The following is a 24022-nucleotide window of genomic DNA, read 5'->3' on the forward strand; positions in this document are numbered from 1 at the left end:
AATTTTTTTAGCGCCCTTAAGCCGTCGTGTTTTTTCCCCCGCCCTTTGGGAGTCAAGGTTGGTGCCCTCTTGGGGGACCCAGTCCACCCTTGGCCACGGCCATTTCCCGGGCGAGCGTTTTGAAGCGATTACACAAATACTCCTTCACTCCCTTCCTGCCGCGATCTTCTCGTCCGTGTTTTGTTGATTTATTATGCGTTCTTTCTTGGGTAGAAAGAAGAAATGAACTTCTTTCTTTTGTTGGGGGAGGGAGGGGGGAATGTGAAAATCTTGAGAGTAATGGTGCAATCGAAATTCACCGCTATTTCAGCTCGTTGTGTAATGATTTTTCACGCATTTTGAAATCCAATTGCATCCGCTTTTGTAACACTCTCTCATTTTAGTCTACCATTCCATTCTGCCGCTTAGACATTAATATCTTTTTTCTGGACTATTGTTTTCAGCCCTTGTGTTTAATTTTTTGCTGAAGGCTGCCACACCGTTTCAAAAATTATCCAGTTCCATCCGAGTTAATTTAAGCCCGATTTAACACCAATTAATAGTTTAACACAATTTGTAAAATTTAGTCAAAATGCTTATCAAAGTTATGTCTCAGGAAGATTTTAATAAAATTAAATTTATTTTAATTATCTTTTGCTATCACACACATTTATGGGGAATTAAAGATGCTTATTCTTAGAGATTGAAATAATATTTAAAGCTGTTTTATTAATTTAAAAATAGTTATTTTTATATTACTTCTTAAAATGATTATCAAAGCTCGATTTTTTTTCTCTTAGAAAACTGGTCTTATTGAATTTTACGCAAAATACCGGACTGCCCCCCAAAGTTTTTCCACGGTTGGCAGTACTGCCTATGCTGCGTTGCTGTGTAAGTTTACTACGAGTGGGAATCACAAGTTTTATATGGATTGCCACAACATCCTGTAACTTGGTTTTAAGAAGCTTTCACCAAGTTGAAAGTGGTAAAAGACGCTCTGCAAAATCGGAAGTGATTAAAGACGTTCTGCCGCCCGCGGTTTTGATAGAATGCCAGAAACAAACGTAGTTCACGATTCACGTTAATTATTTATAAAATCTTCAAATATGAGTTATAATTTTGTAAAAGAAAAATTTTGAATATTTCGTTATTCACCGCGATTAACGATGTTTACTTTCTTAAAATAAATTTTGTTTAATTTTACTTGGAAACACTATAGAAAACACGAAATCTTTTTGTTCATTAAGGCCTTAAAACCTGGGGCGGGACGTTTGTGTATTTTAAAATAAGAGCAAAAATTGTTGCATTGTTCAATACATTTGGTACGTTGTTCTAAATTTCTCTAATGTTTTCGCACAAAATTTATAATTTTTTCCCATTTTAATGAAAGCATCCTCTAGAATGCTAAAAGGAAAAAAATAATATTAAAAATTGGTAATAATTGGCGTCGGCTTATGATCGGTGGATGTTGATTTTTGTTATTATACATAAAAAGGTACGCCGATTGATGCAGTAAGTTAATCACATTTATATTGAAAAATAGCTTTGTATTTTGCTCAATATGTTTGGTGTTTTATACTAATAAGATAAGCAACTTATTTGGAGAAGTATTCTACATGAGGACCGTATGTTAGCATTTACAAGCAACGATAAAATTAAAAATTAAAATTAAAAAAAAAAACCCCGACTGAGTCGCAACTGTAGAATCAAGAGGGAAAATTGAAAATCCTTTTAAAAGCCTTATAGTATTGAAAATTAATGTCAAGTACTTTATTTGCAATTGAATAGAAACTGGCAACAGATAAACATTTTAAATCATTGCGTTTAATTTCTTGTCGGCCAACAATAAATTCGGTGATCAATCGCATGAATAAAGGCTTAGCCGTTATTAAAATCTGCTTTAAAAAAACGTTGTAAGTCGAATTCTATGTAACATGGAAGTTCCAAACACATTCTATCAGACGCGGAAAAAAATTCTCTTTATTTTGATATTAAATTTTAAATTTTTAAAAATTTTCTCACTGCAAAAATCACGAAAAACCTTTTAGAGGTTTTTAATTAATATCTTCGTTAATTAATGTCATTCAAAGACGCAATCTAGCTAAAAACACTCTCGATCAACTCTCCTTTCGAACAGTTTTTTTTTTTTTTTTTTCAAAATCGATTCATCCGTTTAGGCGCTAGAGTGCCACAGACAGATACACAAACACACAGATACACAGATACGTCAAACTTATAACCTTCTTCCTTTGTGTGTCGAGGGTTAAACCAAAAGCGGATGCTAAAAGATTGCTGCACGATTATAGCAAAACACTAATATTACACGTGACATCGGAGAAACGTTAAAATCAGTTGAAAGTATTTTGTTTTCCACAAGTAATAAACAAATGTTCAAAATTTCAAACATTTTAAACATTTTAAAAATAATAAGAAATAAAAAAAATCCTTAAAGTTTTGAGAGAGGAGGAGAAAAAAATATCCTACTTGAAACAATTTTTATTACATTTTAAAAATATTGTTATTTGAGCTTAATTTTGAATGAAGTGAGTAACCTGGAATTTTCTAAAAAAAACTACCCGGAAAAGAGGATTTTTTTTTAATCACAAGTGCACCCTAACCTGTTATAGTTTTTGTTTAGTTTTCTGAATAACTTTGAGTCGGCTCTACGTAAAGCTAAGCTGTGTTATTTACCTACCATGGATATACATTTTATAAACAAACTAAAATGTTAATTTTATGGGCATTTGTTTCTCAAAACGTACTTTCTTCATTTCGTTTTATAATTGACGAACACGGTCAAAAAAATTTTAAATTACATCTGAACTCATATAAGAAATTCTGTTGTAGCTAACGCAAGAGAAAAATATTCTTCGATATTTAGTGCAGGATCCTTCCTTATCAACTTTACCGATATAATTGTATTAAAAAGTAGGTGTATTTATTAGCTTATTAACTAGGGGCCTCTGGCCTACTTGATTTCTAAGGGATCTCCAAAAATACATTGTGGGGGCCCCTAACTTGTAAATCCAGAACTTTCTAAATGTGAAACCGAAATATTTGATTTAGCTGATTATTATATATAAAATCGAAGTTTGTGTGCGGGAAATCAGGCTCGTTCAGTTCTGAACGTTATTAACTTATATACATCAGTTGTTTGGGACTTTGTTGTTACTGTGGTACTGCATGAACATATTTCTTTTGCCATACAGCTTGATTCCAATAGTTTGACTCTGATAAGTTGAATTGTGATGGGGAATTCGAAAACGAGATTCCAGTGTCGAATAGGGGTGAGAAAAGCTGCAACTTTTTTTTTTTTTCAAATTTCAACTTTGCGTTGTCGATAATGATTACTGGCGGTGTGCCAACTTACGATTTTTCCCCGCTTCCAGCCCAAACATAAATGAACGCGTGCAAGGCCAAACACCCTTTTACCAGAGCCAGACTATGAAAGAGCTAAATAAAGAGACAAAAAAAAAAAAAAGAAGCTTTGGATGATTTGTTTTTATTGAAAAATACGAAAGTCGAAAAAAACTTGACAGTTCGGAGAGGAAAGAGATCGAAATAGCGATCGTAGAGTAATCTCCGCGAGGAGTCGCCCTCGACCGAGTGCAGAAAACGAGAAGGAAGAGTTCTTCTTTCGAAAGCGAAAAATACGAAGATTCTCGATGAGAACACCGTCCGGAAAAGGCAACGAGGGCGGGGGGATCTCTTCTTCTTGCCTTTTAGAGTTATATGTTTCCTTTTAATGTTTCAGAATAGGTTTGTTTATACATCCATATACTTCGAGTGAGTCCCTTCATCCAAAACTGTCCAATGAGAGGAAAGAACTGCGATCGTTAGCAGCCAGGCTGCTGACCAGCGAGGAATGGTGGAATAGTTTGTACCAGTCGATCACCCCTTTGGCGAGATCTATATCGTCCAACACAATCTGTGCCACACCCATGAACACTTTCTTTTCCATGCGGCTGTAATCACCCCACACCGTTACCTAGATCACAGAAAAAGAACAAAAAGTATATTAGGACAGGAAAGTTTCGATGCAATTATAGTGAATTCAGCGAGAACTGGTAGTAGAAGTAAACAAAGCGACGTGACATTTGGCGATACATTTGTCTGTTTGGCGCTGGGATGCAGAAACCAGCGGCAATCAGACAAATAAAATGTTCATGAGCATAATCGCCAATCCAATGAATAATTCATGAAAGTGGCAAACGTTGATGCCAAGCAGCAACTCTCTTTGTTTACTTCCTCCGTCACATCTTCCTAAATGCACAATAATTTCTTTGGTTTTACTTTCTAACAGTTATACAGGGTGATTCAAAAAGATTGATGGGGTTTTTAAAGTTTACCGATTTGGGAATTTTGGATCTACAGCTTTCTGGTGGGACTTGAATGAACGAACGAATTGTAAAGTTTCATTTGACTACCGCTAGATGTCTCTACGTGTTATCGTATGTGTTCCACTTATGTATTGTTCAGTTAGTCAAAATGGTGATCAAGGAAGAGGTGATTTTGCACTTAGTGAATGACTCCTGGGTCACCAGATTTCATGTATAAAGATATTGTGCTTTATACCCGAACCTATTTAATCTTGACGAACTGAAGAATTAAATTTCTGCAGCAATTGCTTCTGCGACATGTATGACAGGAGTTTGAATTCTAGTGGGATATCGTTCAAGCGCCAGGAGAAGAGCACATCGAACATTATTAGAATGGTTTAAGCTGTTAAACAAACTTCATTTTAGTACCATATTTACTTTTCGAAATATACACGTAATGAAACACCCCATTCTTTTTGAATCACCCTGTGCTATGGATAAATGAGATGGTTGTTACTTTGATTTTGGAATCATTCTATTCTATTATATTCCATACAAAAAGTTAACCAGCTTAAGAAATACTAGAGAACTACGAACTTAGCTCCTTGCTTCCTCTAAAAACGCAAGAAAGATTTACATCTGAAAGAGTTGCAAATTACATCTGGAGCAAGGACGAAGCTCGAATCCACCATCTCCTTGTAACATTCTCTTTTTACTTTCATTTGAACCAGTGGTGACAACCTTTTTCTACTCGAGGCTCATACGTCATATTAAAATGGTTCTCGTGGGCAAGAACATGTAAAAAATTTCAAAAGAATTAAAAATTTTCCCCTTAGCTAAAAGGAGGATCTTTAGCTCTCCTTAGCTAGCTCCTAAAAGTATGGGAGAGGAAATAGTATTAAATGAAAAAACAATAACTGTTGTTATCATTGCTATGTTTCTTTTATTAAATGCATCTGTTTTTCACAATTCATTTTCGGAACATTTAGCTCTACATTTGTAACATTGTCATTAATCGCGCTTTTCGATTTGTAACATTAAACAAAACAACGGTCTACACGCAAGGCTCGATTAATATATCAAGGGGCCCAAGACCAAATAACGTATTGGAGCTCCCTGTATTCAAATTCTACAATTTTAATCGTTGGATAAAACAATTTCATCTATTGACTAAAACAATTTTGCTATTTGAGGGCCCTTAAATTGAGGGGGCTTTAGGCTACGGCTTAGTTGGTCTATTCAGTAATCAGGTCCTGACTATACGGATCGGCTTCGCGGGTCAGATGTGGTCCGAGGGCCGTAGGTTGGCCACCACTGGAGAGACGATACCATTATGATGAAAAGCTCCTCCGACTATTACTGATCTGTGTTCATGCTTCACTGTTGGACGTTAATATCTGGGATCCAATCTGGTGGCTTTTCACAACGAATACAGTGTCAGCTCTCAGCCATCTTCCAGAAAAATTAATTTGGATTCACCACTGCAAAGAATATTCTCCCGACTATTGGAGCTGATACGTTTCGTGCTCCCTAGATAGTTTAATGAGATCTTCCTTTTCTTCGTCCGGATGAGAGAGTCTTTCAGGCACCTTTGCAAACTATTCAGTGACATCCATACTACGTAATAATATGGTGTCCTTGTACTAATGTAAATCTATATACCGTATTACCAGGCATTATCCGGCATGCCGCAAAATCTGGGGGACACCAGATTTTTAACAACAGTTGCCTATTCTTTTCCGGCATGCCGGAAAAATCGAGGTTTGGAAAAAAAATTACCATAAAAAATATATGTTCAGCCTAAAAATGAATACAAGTTCTATACATATCTTATTAGTATTAATAAACAGTTTAATTTTGTAAAAATATTTACTAACAATGTCATTTGTTATTTAACAAGAAAAATTTTCTTCAATAAGGAATAATTTTATAAAAATTAAATTGAAACTAAGTAAGCAAACATTTAAGCAGTAAGTTACCGCCCGTAAACCAGTGCTAAAGAATTTATCATAGCTATTAAATAAAAAAAAAAATAAATTTACCTCTCTTAAAGAAACTAAAAATAATTTATTTAAAAAAATTATGAACAAATCGCAGTAACGATGATTGCTTCTGAATTGATTACTTATTGGAATTAATTAAATCCATTAATAATGACCAACAGCAAATAACAAGCACATATTATATGCAATACACATTTTTTGAAAAAAGGTTACTTTTGGGATTTATTATTTTTTTCCTTACAGTGGTTTACTTGCCGATTGGAACTAAATGGGGAACTTTATTTTTGTTTTGATGCAAAATAAACCTCAAATTTTCCAGCATGCCGGAAAATTCGAATTTCCCGGCATGCTGGTCAACGTCGCTTTTTCCCGGCATGCCGGATAATGCGGGGTAATACGGTATCGTGGGCATCCCCTTGTTTCTTTCAACAGCGTTCTTGCTTGAGTTAGCTATCTCTGAAGCATCGCACGATCCGTAACATTCTAGGTACGGACTTCCGTAACATAATTGAGTAATACTATTCTGCATTATGCGCAAAATTATCGAAATTCAAAATTCGTTTGCATATAGTTCGCATAGAAAGAAAATGACGAAACATAAACCTAGAAGTCTATGTGTAAGTGTTTAAACCCATATTTTATGACTGTAATTCCTCTGCTTCATTTCCTGAGAAAAAGGAGCCTTTGTTTGAGTGACAATATTACACACATGTTAAACATAAGTACTTCAAAATGCAATTTTTTCATATTGAATTAAAAATTTAATTTTCAACTTTTCAAATTTACATTTTGTATTTTTTAATCAGCAATTTTCACACATAGTATTAGTTGTGCACATATGGGATTACCAAAGCTACAAATTACTAAGGGACATGAAGAAGAAACTTAGCTTACAGAAAGTGCTAGAACAGAAAAGCATGTCGTCCCAAAACTTTTAATATCTACTGTATCTATATACGTATGTGTGGACGTATGTTTCACGCACAATTCAATAAAAAAAAAAATAAAAAGTTTATTCGTAGAAGGTTGAAATTTCTTGTGTAGATCCTGGGCCTTTTCATGCCAAAATGAAACACACTGAGAAAAATGAAGTTTTCAAAAATGAGTACATTCATGCTTTCAAATTTTCTTGAAACCTTTTGTTTCAAATGGGAGTACTCATGTTTTCAAATAGTGGGCTGGTATATTTCATACTCAGAATTGTGTACATAATACTCAGTTTTGAAATTACTACTCATTCAAAAATGAACACAAATACCTCAAAAATGAGCACAAATGTTGATTTTAGTATGTAACAAGTATTTGAATGTTTCAAATTTGAGTACCATGTAGTCGGAACCATTTTGACTCGCAATATGTTCAAATTTGAGTTTTTTTTTTTTTTTTTGTCAATTTTGAAATTGTTGTTTTTAGAGTGCATTTGGTGCTGCTCTCAGCGAGAAAATCTGCACATTTTCAAGGCAGTTGTTTAAAAAAAGTGGGGGGGGGAGGAAAATATATGCCCCATTTTGGTGCCCCTAAAATTATGGCACGAATTTATTAAATTTATTAATTTCACAAACTCGCAGGACCGTGTTGTAATCAGGCTATGTGCAAAACATCTACAAATGTGAACCTGAAAACAATATGCAGATCTACATGTGTATGCTGCATTTCTGCCAAAACCTTTGGGCATCTATGAGCTTGTTTTGGTAATAGTTTTGATGCGTATTTATTTTTGAACGTTGCTTCTAGGTAGCATATAAGATTTCTTGGGAGGAATTTTTAAGCATTTGCTTCTTAAAAATAAAAGAACATAAAAGAATGCTTTAGCACACAAATTAACAGGAAAGCGGTTTAAATGTATTTCGAGGTTACAAGAAACCCTTTTTTCAATGCAAAAGGAGACATTCGACAAAAGTCGTTTTGTTCGTTTTTTTTCATCCATAAGCTCACTTTTGCAGTTTTCCTCCTAATTTGTGCGCAAAAACGTTGTTTTATATGCTTTATTTGATGGGCTAATTCTGGCAATACGTTTGTCTACATAATCCTTTAAAGCTACCAAATGACTTAAATGATGCAATGACGGAAATCTATGTGGCTGTGGGACAATTTATTGAGCAATTTAATTCAAACTCAAGTCGAGAAAAGTATGATCGAGAAAATGTTAGCCTTTTGCAACACTCAAGCTTTGACTGAACCTACTTGAAGCTATTGTGTATTCAGTGCTGTAATGAGGAAAAAAAAAATATTTGGGGGGAACACACCGCTTTTGTAGGTTAAATGTCATAGCTGACGGATTTTTGTTAGTCCCAGAAGGTATTTTTGTTCAAAATCCGCCTCCAGAACGTATTTTTGGCTGCGCTAGTATAACGGAGCAAATGTGGAATCGGAGGATAGGGATCCCTGCATCCCCCTCTCAACCACAGCACTGTGTGTATTTGAACAAACCTGTAACAAATTTTAAACGTTTAAGCTTCGGTAGCGCTGTAAAACATTATGTTGTGTTTAAATTTGGCAAACAGGCTCGTCATTTCAGTTTTCCAGAATGGAGAGCTTAAACTCAATATATTTCATAGGGGAAAGAAAAAAAAAGCATGCACAAAAGCATAATCACAACGTTTCTAAAATTCAGGAGGCCGGGGGCACAGATCTCTTAAATAACGGGCTTCAGGAGAAAATTATCCTGTATTTTACTTCAAACGTAAATATGATTGACATGTAAGTGAAAATATTTTATGTGTGAAGCAGCTGAAAAGTAAAAAACGTACTTGAAGGAAACAGCGCCGAAAATCCTCCTGGAATACGAGCTGTTGTTGATATAGGGGGTCCAAAGTGCGGCGGGCTGTTGCTGTCTTCCGTTTAGCGATGCACCTTCGACTGTTCAGAAGATAAACTTTTACGTAAGGTGCTAAAAATTGAATAAAAATTTATTAGGAAGAGTAAAAATATCTTTAAAATGTGTTATTATATGTCTTGAGTGATACCATGGATACTATTGAAAAATAATTGTACAGGATGGTTATAAGTAAAGTTACCTTGCTTAGAGCTAAGCAGAGAACCAACCACACAGTTATTGTGATATTAATTAAAAAAAAATGAAATACAGTCTGACCACGGATTGTATGGAAAGGCAAACGTCCGGTTTACAGGCGGAAATAGACGCATCTATTAGTTTTCATGGATGCCAGCTTTCGCAGATGAATGTTAGACTCTAAGTTAAGCAGTCACATTCAAATAAGCGGACCAAGCTCATCAAATTTTTACTTTTCCCCCTCGTTCAGATAGACTCGTCTTAACTGGACGTTTACCAGTGCCATACAATCCGTGGTTAGACTGTAGGTAGCGATTGAAAGAGCATATTGAGACATTTTTTGGCTGTGAACCACGACACGCAGCCTGGAAAATTAGAGTGATCCCCCTTGTTTTTAAATTCGCACCATAAATAATTTAAACGTGGCTTCTCTGTCAGCAGAGCGCCAATGCAGAAAAAACAACTTGCCTTTGCAAGTAATTCAGTTTGTTGGACACAATTCGGTAAATGTTGTAACGTAGAAATCAGCTATTTCACAGATATAACTCATATGCCTTTTCCCTTCATTAAAAAAAGTTTTAAGGTTCGTTGGAGCATGAACCGCTTGAACTTGTCATTAATGATCATAACTCCTGCGTTCAAATTCCAGAGAAATCATGGATGTTATTGAGAGTACAGTACTATCTCCGATCATGTTCTAGTAGTCTGAGTTCCACCAGAGAAATCATGGATGTTATTGAGAGTACAGTACTATCTCCGATCATGTTCTAGTAGTCTGAGTTCCACTTAAAGTAAACTTAACTAGACTACTGTAGGTCCCTCGGAGATTCATTGGGGCACTCAGTGCATGATCTGTTTTGACAAACATAACCACACAAGATGAGCAAGTTAAACAAAAGTATCAAAAGTAGGGTAACAACCCCAGTAATTGGCACTTTAAGAGTTTGTCCTTAAACTTACCTCTGCTTTCATTACTTAGGAAAAAAATATTCACTTGCAAATATTTTTGTATTAAAGAATGCACATCTGTGCATCTATTTAGTTCACTAAAATCAAAAATATTCGAATTGATATTTTTTATTAAAAAATGCATACAAAAAATTACCAGAATCACCAGTAATTGGCACCTGATACCCTAGTGTATGACACCTTGTGATCCAGTAATTGGCACATGTTAATTGAACTAGAAAATCACTTTATTTTCACTTTTAGATTACATACAAATGTCACCATCATAAGAAACATAACTAATGTTAATTTAAAGTAGGTAATTTTACATAAATTAATGTTAGATCACACATCTTGACTTTGAAAAAGTATTTCAGAGAGCTAAATATAAATTTGGAGCATTGCATGGAAAAAAAAATACCGAGATCATTGCTATTTCCTTAGTGGGTATGCAGTTTCGATTTTACGAATTATAGCTGCTCCCACAGAAAAAACAACATTGACCCGATGATTCTAAGGGACCATAAGAAATGAACCGATTCTCTACAGTTGAAATATCTGAAGGATGGCCAAACATATTTGTTTTTTACTGTTTCACTTAAAAATTTAACAGTATATTCTGTAAGATTAGAATCAATAGTAGAACCCATACAATATTGTTGCTGCAAAAGTATCAGAAATCAAACTAGTGACATATTGCACAACACATTAGTGTTTAAAGGCACATGTACCAATTACTGGAGACTTGCAACACTGAAAAACCACTAAATGGCATCCATCATTATCTTAAAAATCGCAAAAAGGACGAAAATATATTTCTACTCACTCAAAGCAACAACTTTTACCTAACAAAACTTTTGAAAACGAAAATTTAAAATATATTTTAAGTCAGATTTTAATGGATTGATGCACATACTTCCCTTAAGCCAGAGAAGATGCTTTTGCAACAAAAATGGCTGATTTGACACAATCCCCAATTGTTTCTCTTTCCTATACACTGCTACCATTTAGTAACATGAATTGAAGTTATAATCTTTAAAGTAAATGTACATTCAGTTGGTATATAGCCTTCTACTTTTAAAAAATTGGATATGAATCCTATTTTAGGACATTTTTGTTGGAAGTGCCAATCACTGGTGACCTGCCAATTACCGGGGGTGTTACCCTACTAAGACCATCTACAACTTAACTCTCAATTACCTTTTAGGCGTTATTTTGTTTTTTCAAATACCACGTTTAACTTTTACAAATTATATTTTTCTTCAATGTAAAAATTGTATCATCTAGGGTGAGTGATAAGTAAGGCCACCAATAGTATAACATAAGTTTCCGACCAGGTAAAATAACAACAGAGATATCAGGATGAAGGAAATTTAGTACTCTTGCATATTTTGAACTTATTTCCCAACATAGTCACCCCCCATCAATAGCAACTCATTTGTTTTCTTCATTCCAGGCTTGGAGTCAATTACGAGAGAATGTAATCGATTACGATTATGATTACAAGCCCGCAAATTGGAGGATTACAATTACGATTACGATTATAAAACAATTGACAAAACGTAATTACGATTACAGCAACGATTAGAAAATGTAATCGATTCAAGCCAAAATGTGATAGTTGAAAATTATGATTATTGATTAAACATTATTGTGATAATTGCAACTACCGTGTAGTATTAACTTAGATTATCTATTATTTTTTTTCTTTTGAATTAAAGCGTTGTTGCAGGAAGACGCCGCCGTACAGTTCCCTAGAACTCTACGGGATCGATTTCATGATCATTTGATAAGATATTTTCATATGCTTTGATTTAATTTTTGATTTCATCTCTTACCAAAGAAATTAAAGTTTTAGAACAGCTAAAAGGTTTCAACTTAACACTCGTAAAAAATTAGATTGGGCATAATACGTTTTGCTATGATTTCAATTTTTTTTTATGCATTATGTTTTTTTTATTTTTTTTGAGTATATAAGTATTTTATAACAATATTTATATATCACAGCTTTATTGAGGCAGTGAAATGCAAATATTCTCGTTTTAAAACAGTAGCGTAAAATAATAAACAAAATTTCAAAATTATTTAAAAATAGTTTATTGATATAATGAACCAAAACAAATTTTATAACAATTATCAAAGCAAACTTTTTTTTTCATGCACTTATAAACTAAAGATAATATCAGTTGTAACATATGAGACATAAATTTAAGATTAAACTATGTCAGAAAATATTTTGAAAGCATACAGAAAAAATCTCATTTACCAGGATTTAGATTAGATGTCATACAGCGAAAAATAAATTCAATACAATATATCAGGGTGCTAAAGAATCACAGAAACACAAATGCAAATTCGCTCTTCTTTTGAAAAAATTCTTTTTCTATTCACTACTGTTTCAGGAAAATATACATTAAAAAAAACTAAAAGCTTTGCACCGGCTCTAGTAAAAAACTTTGTTGCGCGAAACTTTGTTGTACTTTTGATATCATTGTACTTTTCCCGCTAATACGGTTTTGAGGCGGCAGTGTACTTCGCTCGTTTGCCTAGCGTTAAGAGATGAAAAAGGAAATTGATGGATGACTAATTGTAAGGATTTGGGAAGACGTTCCTGTCAAAGGCACCCGCAGGACTGGTCCAGCCTACAGGGTACTAATTGTACTAACCACTCAAGAAAATTCTCGACTTATGGCTCTCATGTGCAAACGGGGACGAACACTGAATAGCTTGAAGTCGTTTTCTGTGTTACTAACTATTGAACTATGTTATCTTTTCCATACAACAGAAGAAGCACGGCTTAAATGTTTTACTTTTAGAAAGTCAAGATTACACGATTAAAAGACTAAATTACGATTTTTCAAATTTAGATTGCAGTTACGATTACGCAAGAAAAGTCTGATTATAATTTTGAATACGATTAAGATAGTATCCCATTGACAAATTACGATTATATTTATGATTGCACAAAAACGTAATCGATTACTCAGATTACGATTACGTAATCAGCGATTACTCCAAGCCTGCTTCATTCTGTCCCTGAAGAAAGAGTCCGGTTGGCTGTGTATCAATTTGCACACGGTTCTCTGAGTTTCGGCATTCGCTTAAAAACGTTGACCTTCCAACGTCTCCTTGAATTTTGAGACAAACGGTACCAAATCTGGGCAGTAAGCAGATTGTGAAACCATTGTGAATTTCAGTCTTTCCATGACGTCCTGTGTTTATGCACTAAAATACGGTCTCGCATTGTCGTGATGCAAAATAAAGACGTTTCTTTCCGGTTTGATTCTGCAGATGCGTTTCTTGAGTGATCGTAATGTTGCACAGTACCTGTCGCAACTCACCCTCAATCCTTGAGTAAAAAACTCCGTGTAGAGCACACCACTTACATCTCAAAAGATGGTGAGGTTTTTTTTGTTTTTTTTTGCTGATGGAACAGAGAGAGTTTTGAATTTCTTGACACTCGGAGAACCAGGATGAAGACAACGTCACCGTAAACTGCTTTTATAAGCCTATGAATTTCGATTGGAGCGCAACATCGGTCCAAGTACTCATTACTCATGGCCACCCCCAATTACAGGCTTCCAACACTGAACTGAAACTAAGCAGGAAAATATACACTATTATATCGAGTACCAAACGATGTGCAATCGAGTCTCTCTTCCCACTACTTGTGACACCACACAATAGGAGACCTTACTTATCAATCACCCCTCGTACATTTGCCAAACAAATCCATGTCACAAAAACTACCACGAAGATATGTAACTACAGCCAAGTCCTGCTGAATCAACATAACATTGGTATGCACTAACGGATCATTGAAATGGAATGTCTATGCAATCGGTCGAGTAGAGGAGGGATACCGAAATACACTTTTTCTTATACGAGCATCCGGTTGTTTATAGAATATCCCATTCGTTGGCGTAGCTTATATGATGCTGATACCTTTTAACCATTTTTTTTTTAGCGGGAAACGCTGGGTAATTTTGGTGGTTTAATTAAGATAGTTTTGATGACAGTTTAATGGTTTTCCATAGTTTAATTTAGATAAAAGTAGAAGATTAACTTTAAACATTTCCTATATCAGTTAAATAACGACGAAAATACTGAGACTTTGCCAATAGAGACGAGCAATCAGCGGTCATCGTCTGCAGGAATTTTCTACCCTAATCACAGAATATTCTCTAAGTCTTGTTTTTTATTTTTAGATGCTATTATTTCTTCTTCAGAAGATGTTTGTTCTGGTTTATTTAACAACTGTTTTAAGTCGCAGCTTTCAAAAATATACCCTCGCTGTAGAGATTCAACTTTCATGTTTACAAAACCTGACTTGCTATCAAATGCCTTACCTGGCAGGATCTTGGCGTTTGGCTTGGGCTGCAGTCCTCTCGCTCTTATCACTTCAACTTCTAGGCAACTCTTGCGCTCACAGATTCCTAGCTGTATATCACCCAAAGAGGGGGAAGCTAGAGCTTGTCTCCCCACTAGTTGCCCGGGTCCTAGGCCTTCCACGAAACTCGAAGCTTCTCCGACCTCCGGGGGTAGGCGGGGTCCCCACCTAAGAATAGGAAACAAGAGCTACGTCTGTAAATAGTTTTGAAACAGAACAAAAAATGTAAATATTTTTTCCTTTCTGATGGGGCTGCGTTAGGCTATTTAGCCTTCTGCAGACCTAGAGCGATCCACCGATATGACATCCAGTCTTTCAATTGGCACCATTAAGGTGGGTATGGCAATGGCAGAGATAATTTTGAAGCCCAGTTTCCCACCAGATGGAGGCACCTGGGATCTGTTCGATTCGAAACTACACTAGGGATTTAATTTTGTAAAGCTAAACTAATACCTAACGGATTTTTTCTACACCTGTACGACATCGCAACAACAAAAATTCACTCAACGCAGAAGATAGGCAACACTCTACATGAATTGTTTGTCTGTAGAGTTGATTTTTGTTTTGTAGTGTTGACTCTCAGTTTGAATCATTTGTTTTGAGGACTACGATCAGACAAAGTGTTCTGTACTGTATAAAATCCTTGTTCACTTAAAACTTACAGTTGATAAAAATAAAATAAAACCAAGGCATTCAAAGCCTCTTGACCGACGCAAAAGAGATTTCTTTTAGCGCATTACAGTGAATGTTCAAGCTACTTTGGCCAGACGAAAATATTTACCTATTTCTTCAATAAAATTATCGGAAAGTGTGAGCTAGAACAGGGAATTATTTTCAGTTATACAATAGTATTTTGTAAACCTTTAAACTACATTTTGTAATAACCTACCTGTTTAGCAAAGTTATTAAAAGTTACGAAGGGTAACTTTTTAGCGAATCCTTTCATACCTGTGTACTACTGCTCTACTGTTAATTACGACAGTTAATGCTTTTTTTGTCGAAAAATTTATTGCTGTTTATAGAATTTTGTAGTCAGAGTTGCATTGGAATAGCAATTGGTACTAATTATCTCAAATGACTCGATTTTTACCTAACGTAGTTATTCACAAACGCGACAGTGACGTAAACATTGAAGATATTCGTTTTTGAATTTACTATGCTAGTAAACTCCTTCCTAACATAAGCAGAAAAATTCTAATTTAATGCTTATAAATGATTTCAAACAAAGTTTCCTGCTTCAAATTTAACCAAATTTTAAATGAAATAAATCTTTTTTTGATGATTTTACAAAGTATTATCTGCTTAATTTCTTTATTAACTTTTTTCAGCAATAATAATTTCTCACCCGATGTCGTAAAAATATAAATATTTTCCCGATAAACTGCATTATATAAAAGGGTGCAGGTGCAAAACATCAAGTGATAAGGAAATTTGCAGTCAGAAGTGTTCACACCTGTGCACAGAAACATTCATATAAATTACACTTAGTTTAAGAAATAAATGATTAGTTCAATGAAACACAAAGATATAGCTGCCATGCATTTTAGGCAGAACTTCTAGATCCGAAAGAAATGTGCAAGGCATTGCAACAGTAAATGTTTATAAATATTTCACGAAAAAAATTTATACATTGCTAAAAAATTACAAAATTCCCTGAAATTAAAAGACAATATGTTAAAAACGAAACACTCAAAAATAGAATAATGAGTGTGTCGCATTTATACGCAAGTATACATTCTTAAATTGCGGCGTTCGAAACAACGAGGCATCGGAACAAGAGGGGGTTGCATGCTTGACAAAGAACGAGTGGTAGGACGGACAGAAAAGGGAGGCTCCGCACACCCAGGCACGTGCAAGGAAGGATAGAGAATGGAACTCACAATCGGAACAGCCCCACCACCCTATTTGGGAATTATCAAACGCCAGCACGAAAGCGGGACGACGTCGGGATTAAGGTTAAATTCACGCCAATTGCGACAGCAACAAAATATTAGTCGTGAATACTCATGTCATAGATTCAATATACACTTTCACATGTTTTCAATCGCTTAGATATTGTCTGCCATTAGTAAACCTTGACTACGGAGAGATGGCGTATGACTTTGAAGCGGAAGCATAATTTGTATCATTTGTAATAGGTTATTTATTGTTATTACGTAATAGATAGGACCAGCGAGAACGCACCTCTTACTACTCAGCGCTTTCTGGCTTATTCTACGTATTGCAAATGATGCACATGATGTTTCCGATTCAAGGTGTCCTGCCACCTCTCCGTGGTCAAGCTTTAGCAACATCAAGAAATACTCTCCCTCCAGAGGACAGTGGTTTGTTGATTCTGCTATGAGGTATTTTGGAGTAAATAAATCTTTGTCTACTACGATCCATTACGACAAAAGCATTTTGTTGCTGTCTCAATAGCATGTAAATCACCACGAGACGGGAAAGAAGAGTAGAATAAGTGCGTATTTGCGAGAAAGAGGAAGTACACTTGCAAAGATTTTGCTTCATTTTTTCTTGCTACTTACGGTCGCCCACTGCTCCAGGCCGTGCCAGTCGGTGAGGGTGTCGATCCGGAGGCCTCCACGCCGCCTGCAAGAAGATAAGAAGGCTGATAAGCCAGGCACCCCCCTTTCGATCCGTTGCACCCCTTGTTTTGGAAGCCGCCCCAGACTAGCAACTTCTCCCTCATAGATGGTCAGGCAATGAGGAAAAGCCGCATTCTTCTGCCCAATTCCAACAAATGATTGTTGGCAGCTTTCTGTTGACCGATCGAAAAAACCGTTTCTATTCATCAGTGTCTGTCAATATATTGGCTACAAGCAATGAAATAGTTTGAATAATGTTTATTTTCTAACCAACGACATCTTCAATGATCGAGATCAGAATTGTTATTGAGATGAATAGCCTCTAATTCACCAGACTGGTGGCTAAATCTTTTCAATTCATCGCGCTATCCAATTTGTTGAATTAGCTCCCAATTTTTCGTACCCGCTAAAATGTTTTGATTGTAATTTAACTCTTTAGCATGTAACTTTATACCTTATTCCCAGAGTTAAAGATTTTTTTTGCGTGCTCTACTTGATGATAAATATATCTATCGAAAACATTGAGAGAAACTACTTGTCTCCGGATTTTGTTGCTACAACTCTTAGATATTAGTGATTTTAAGAAACTTTTGGAAAGCAAAATAGTGTTAACTCTACTTGAATAAAAAATCTATTGAACATACATTTCTTATTGGTCTTAAATTGGCAGATTTCATAGTTGTGGCGATTTCACTTTATTGACAATTGCAACTAGTTTTCGGTCGATACTTTCAATAGTCACCTTACAACTACAGAGTGTTTCAGAAAGGGCTTACCAATTTTGAAATATCATAAAAGTGAAAGGCAGAAAGGTGAGACAATTAATCTATTGGACAGACAGGACTGAAATTGGTAATACACCGGTTTTCAGAAATAGTTCAAGATTGGACATCAGAGTCCTTTTTAGCAACAAATATCTTTCAAATAGTGCATGAAAGTGCTAGGTGATCAAAGATCAAATCACATTACAGTGGTTTCGATATGGTCACCTTTCACAGCAGTGACCTGATGCTGCTGAAGAGTACCGCTCGAAATTTCTTGTTGCAATGCTTGTGGTTTATGTGCATCCGTTTCAACTGAGATTCTAGTGACTTCGAACTTAACCCTTAAAAAAGTGTTGAGCTAAAAAGGTGAAAGCGGTCTATATCAAAACACTTGTAATGTAATGTGATTTCTGTTTAATAATCACGCATTTATGTACTATTTAAAATACACTGCTCTGCGATTGCAACGCCCTCTGATGTCCATCCTTGGAGCTGTTTCTGGAAAACAGTGTATAAGAAACTCCAGACCAGCCAGTTCAACATACCACTTGTTTCATTTTTCGGCCTCTCACGTTTTTGTACTTAAGTACTTTCAAAGTTGGGGAGTCTTTTCTGAAGTACCCAGTGTTTTATGCCGTGGATTCAATTGTAATAAGGATTTAAATTTTCGTTGAGGAATACTCAAACGGGCTCATTACTTAAGTAGGTACATTAAACGATAAGACAGCTGACAGTCCTCATATTGTATACATCATGTTTTGTTTTGCTTAGAAATTGCAGTTTGAAACTATCTTGTTTCTCTGATATCCCGGTAGCAGAAACAGCACGATGCTACGACGCCCGTCGCAGCTGCTTGAAAAAGTTTGAAGACTATTTCTTAGCCAGAGGTGAAAAAATCTTAAATTTCTGCGAAAAAAAAATTGTATCGCTTTTCTGGGACATAATTCACTGGTAATATGCAACCTTTTTAAGCTTAGCGTCTTACTTTTAAGCATTTCTCGGTTGCTTTTTCAGAGTTTACGATTAATCTCATGTCAATTTATCCTGCAGACTATTTATGTGTTTTTTTTAAAAAAATCTGCGTCACACACTGCTGAAGCAAATTCTGCCGCCTGATATAACGCTATCTTTCAATTACCTGCAGGATTTGAGAACACCAGACTTCACGTTTCGGTATAGCTTGACCACGGAGAGATAATGGAGGATCTGGAAGTGGAAATGGACCACTTCATTTTGTAACATGTAGAATGAGCAAGATCATGCTACCAGTAAAACCATTACTTCTTGTGCGTTCTCTGCTAACACGATTTCACCGATGCTATCTATAACAAAATGAAATGGTCCATTCCTGCTTCCAGTTCATCCTCCATCCCTCCGTGGTCGTGCTTCATCGTAGTTTCTCTCAACGTCGCTAAATACCGCCTCGTATTTTAACGGTAAGCAACCAACTCCCTCGAAATTTCAAACATTCTAGTCATTAGATAATGCTTCTCTCGTGCCACCAATTATCATCGTGGAAATGGGCAATTCGATAAAAGACGATCCGAGATTGGGGGGGCCCACTTACGTGATGCTGTCTCCGCTAATGCTGCCATCGGACGAAATACTGCTGCCCGCCCGGGTATCCGGAAGGACTTCTTCGCTCCGCTGCACCACGAACGACGACGAGGAACCGTTCCTCCGCCGGAAGATGATCCGCTTCTTGTGCCCTTGAGGAATCGGATACATTGTCAGAGTGAGATGGGGTAACACGCCCTACTTCTCAATAAAAATCTGTGGCCACCCTTAGGGCTGTTCTTTTCAAATATTTTGAAGTGAGTGGTCCTGTTCCTTTTATAACACTGCACAACACGAAAAATGTCCTTTAGATGAAAATATGTGTTTCTTGTATATTTTTGGTTGAAAATGTTGCATCTGTAAATGTTTTGCTCTTAATACGCACACCACTTTGCCCCAAATCCACGTTTTAGGTATTTTTTGGTAAACTTGTAGCAGCTTCCTAGCAGTGACCCCCCCCCCCCCAAAAAAAAACATCATTTCTGGTATCAAAAAAAAAAAAAAAAAAACAGTAAGAATTACTTAAGAATCTACTATGTTGCGTTCTTCCCTCGTTAGCCACGTACACATGAGACTTCCGTACCTCGGAAATCCTCGCTCCTGCTCCGAAAAAATACCGGTTAGAAAATTCACCGCACAAATGTACCCGCGAAAGTGGTTTTACTCAGCAAGTAAACAAACTTGTTTCACGTAGTGCTTTCTGAATACTCAGCAAATACTACTGGCTATTGAAAATTAAACTGGGTACTTGAAAATATTTGTAAAAAATTGGGGCATAGGCAGCACATTGCAGGAACAAATTCAAAAAATAAATGAGGCAAATATAAAGTAAGGTGATTTTATTGGGTCACAAATTAAAATCAGTCTTCCATGATGAAGAGTTTGAAAATAAACCGACAGAAGAAAAAGAAGTGCGGCTGGTTTTCAAACGAGTGTGCGCTTCTAATATGAGAGGTGTGTCCCCTTCAAGAAAGATACGTGACAAACCACTTTGGTTTCGATACATAAATTATGGTCGTTTTTCTAATACAGAATCATATAGTTTCATTTACAGGACAGAAAACAAAGTTCAAATTTGTTGTACAGTGTAGTAATAAACGAAACTCTTATAGGTTAACACAAATGAAATTATTGAATTATTCGGTCGAACGAGAGAGACATAATCATAAAGGGATAATCCTTTTTTTTTTCGTACTATTTACGTATTTTTAAACACGAACACAGACTGCGAATCATAACACGAATTTATAGATGAAACTAAGCCTTGATTCCTCTCTTCTTTCTTGATTTTGAATGAGAAAGTACTTAGAATTTATTTTGTAATCATTGGTAATTTAGACTCTAATTTACTAGTTAGAATTTCACGTTAAGTTTGCTTTCATATGTGTATCTATAAGCAGGTATTGTATAAAGTTGCAACTATTCTAAAGAAGAAACTAAAATTTTCGAAATAATTTAAACAGCCGAAGTTTCTTATTGGTAGTATACTAACTAGTGTACAGATTTAAACTCTATTGCTCAAGACTAGGGGTCTCCAACCTTTTTCACTCGCGGGCCAGATTGTAAATTTTTGGAGACGAGGCGGGCCGGTCCAGCAATATTTTAGCTCAGAAGGTATATTTAGCTCTAGATCCGCCCCCCCCCCGTCCACCCATACATCGCGAGTATATTTTTCTATATGTATTTTAATTAAGCGCTCAGTGGTGGTTTTGAAAATGTCTAAGTTGCTATATTTCCTTGTACAGTGACCGCTTACATGAACCACGTTTGTTCTTCACAGTTTTGATTCCATAAAGCGACTGATTCAATTAAGTGGATAATTCAATAAAGCTGGATTTTATTCTGTGTTTGACACTTTGATTCATAAAAGCGGCTGATTCATTTAACTACTGATTCAATTAACCAGCGTCCACTCTACATATTTGCTGCTAGCTAAATTAAAATATATTTTAAGTGCCCGTAAATCTCTAATAACATAACGATAGGAGGTCTTGTAAAATTTAGAATAGTACAGAAAACTGAAATAAAACGTATTCTTTGTCACAAAATAAAGTGAAGTTTTTTTTAAAAAAAGGTTAATGAGTGAGTGATACAAGACAAAATTATTGAAATGTACTACAAATTTGTTTTATTGAATTAATGATGATTAAAAACTTGGAAATAAATGAGAACACAACACGTGTAAAGCTTTTAAAATATTTTAAAAAGTTAAAAAAATAATGAAGAGATTGCATTTGTGTGATAAAATTTCAGTCCATTCAGAGACAAACTTCGTAGTTCTGATCACTAAGAGGGATTTTAAATGTTCATCTGATTTAATGTACTTTGAAAACGTCTGTTCACATTTGTAAGCGGAATGCAAAAAGAAAAAACATAGCTTTAGCATTATTTTTTACTTTTTGGTTCTTAAAGTCCTTTTCTGGTAGAGAACTGTAAAATGGAAGTAGGTTACCTTCCATGTGGCATTCTTGGAAAGCTGTCTTGAGTAAGTCATTAGTTATTAACTCAAGGACTTCCAGTTGCATTTCAGAAGGCACCTTGCCAATATCACACTTAAAAGGGTTTAATTGGGGGGGGGGGGGTGAGAGAGTTGAATTTCGTCTGATGCACGGTCAAAGTCTTCAAGGCTCTTTGTGGGAGACTTTCGATTTTTGTTATCAGTTTTTTTTCCCCGCAAAATTCAGAATGTAGCATTAAAGTTTGGTAATGAGTATTTAAATCTTGTGTCAGCCTTCCTCTCCGACTGAGCTGACCACGAATTAAACACAGGTGAAGACAGGAGGGAGCACATGCTTTCCTCGGGGCCAGAAAATGTCCCATGCCAGGGGACAAACGGGAGAATGTGGCGCAGAGAAAATAGATCTGTTCTCAAAAAGAGCAAAAAGAGAGATGGGTGCTGCACTCTTAATTAACAGTAAACGAGCTGATGTGTGCTTTACATGACTTCCTTTTACACCAATTTAATGTTATTTCCCCATTATTGCAATTTTAATGCGACTCAATAGTTAACTCTCTAAATATGACCAACAGTGGCCAAATTAAAACCAGATTTTAAAAAAAATCGCCAAATTTGTCACCAAGTTGGCGAAAAAACTTGGCGACCAAAAGACTGGTGATATATCGCCAAGTGTCCGCCAAATTATAACACTACTTGAGTTTGCATCGAAATTAACAATGATTTCTCCTCAAAAAGGTGCAAAAGACCCCTTTAGAAACACCCGAATGCAACCAAAAGGGGAGGTGCACAACTAAGCCCCAACAGGAGTCTACGTACCAAATTTCAACTTTCTAGGACATACCGTTCTTGAGTTATGCGGCATACATACGTACATACGCACATACAGACGTCACGAGAAAGCTCGTTGTAGTTTACTTTGGAAACGTCGAAATGAATATTTCGGGTGTCTATATGTCCTTAGGCATATATCCACGTGTGGTCGGGTCGAAAAAAAAACTCAGCATTCATTCGGGGGTGAGCGAAATGGAAATTAAGGTCGATTTTCGAGTGAAATTTTTTTTGCGAATACCACTTTTTTTTTTGTAAAAGGAATTAAAAATGATTAAAAAACGGTTAAAATTAACGGTAAAAAGATTTTAAATAATTGATTGTAATTAACAAAAATTGTCTCAATTGTATTTCTAACGAAACTGTCTCTGTTCCGAAAAAAATAAAAGAAAGTTTGTGAACTTCCCGCGGGGTCGGACAAAAAATGTTCGCGGGCCGTAGGTTGGAGAGCCCTGCAGACCCAAACTGTTACGTTCTATCACGTTTTTACATTACATTCCAATTTTGCATGTTTAACCAAAATGATGAACCCAACAGTGTTGGCGTTTTTATTTCAAATTTAGTGTTAGTATGCGACTTACAGCAAAAAATACTACTTAAGAAAACATATCGCTTTTCTTTTAAATATGCGTCAATCAAATTAATATTTCAGATCGTAATAGGTAAACTATTAGCATTGCTGATTTTTGCTTGAGTCACCAGTAATAAACTGCCATACTGATTTTTTTTTGCAGACAATAATAATTTTTCTGGACTAATAAATATGCTTATAAAAATTAAATGCAGCCTAGTTAATTTCAGTTAATGTTAAATGTAGCCTGAGACGAACTATTCAGCCGAAGGTTAACATGATAACAATCAACTGATGATTGAGCAAATAAATGTGCAGTTTAAGTTAAGATTGTTTAATTATAATAGTTTGCAACATAAAATTATTTTAGAAAGTCATTTTGTTCATTTTTGGGTTTTGAAATATTGAATCGAAATATACAAAAGTAACGTCTTTAAACGGAATAGGGAAAAAAACTATGTATAGCTTATGTTGATGAAATTTATCTTTAATGTTTAGTCATTTATTGCAAAAACATTTTATGAACTACTGGTAAACGAAATTACTGACAAGCAAAGTGTAAGGAGAAGCGTCATTTTAAACAAAGTTATTTACAACATCATGCACA

The 24022-nt window shown here is 35.5% G+C and overlaps 1 protein-coding gene across 5 annotated transcripts in view; it reads right to left on the bottom strand.

The window, feature by feature from the left end:
• Window positions 1–3465: 3465 nt before the first annotated feature.
• Window positions 3466–24022, bottom strand: part of LOC129235235 (regulating synaptic membrane exocytosis protein 1-like) — a 124304-nt gene continuing 103747 nt past the window's right edge. For 2 of the 5 annotated variants that reach the window (XM_054868940.1, XM_054868942.1), the window contains exons 17-20: window positions 19569–19710; window positions 14612–14820; window positions 9052–9191; window positions 3466–3967 (exon numbers count right to left, since the gene is read on the bottom strand). In XM_054868940.1, coding sequence (XP_054724915.1) covers window positions 3776–3967; window positions 9052–9191; window positions 14612–14820; window positions 19569–19710 — 683 coding nt within the window. In that variant the 3' untranslated portion in view covers window positions 3466–3775. Of the gene's footprint in view, window positions 3968–9051; window positions 9192–14611; window positions 14821–17177; window positions 17242–19568; window positions 19711–24022 lie in introns of those variants that run through there. The other 3 variants (XM_054868941.1, XR_008581575.1, XM_054868944.1) reach the window with 3 other exon arrangements.

The sequence above is a fragment of the Uloborus diversus genome, chromosome 2 (genome assembly GCF_026930045.1).
Source record: "Uloborus diversus isolate 005 chromosome 2, Udiv.v.3.1, whole genome shotgun sequence".
NCBI lineage: Eukaryota > Metazoa > Arthropoda > Arachnida > Araneae > Uloboridae > Uloborus > Uloborus diversus.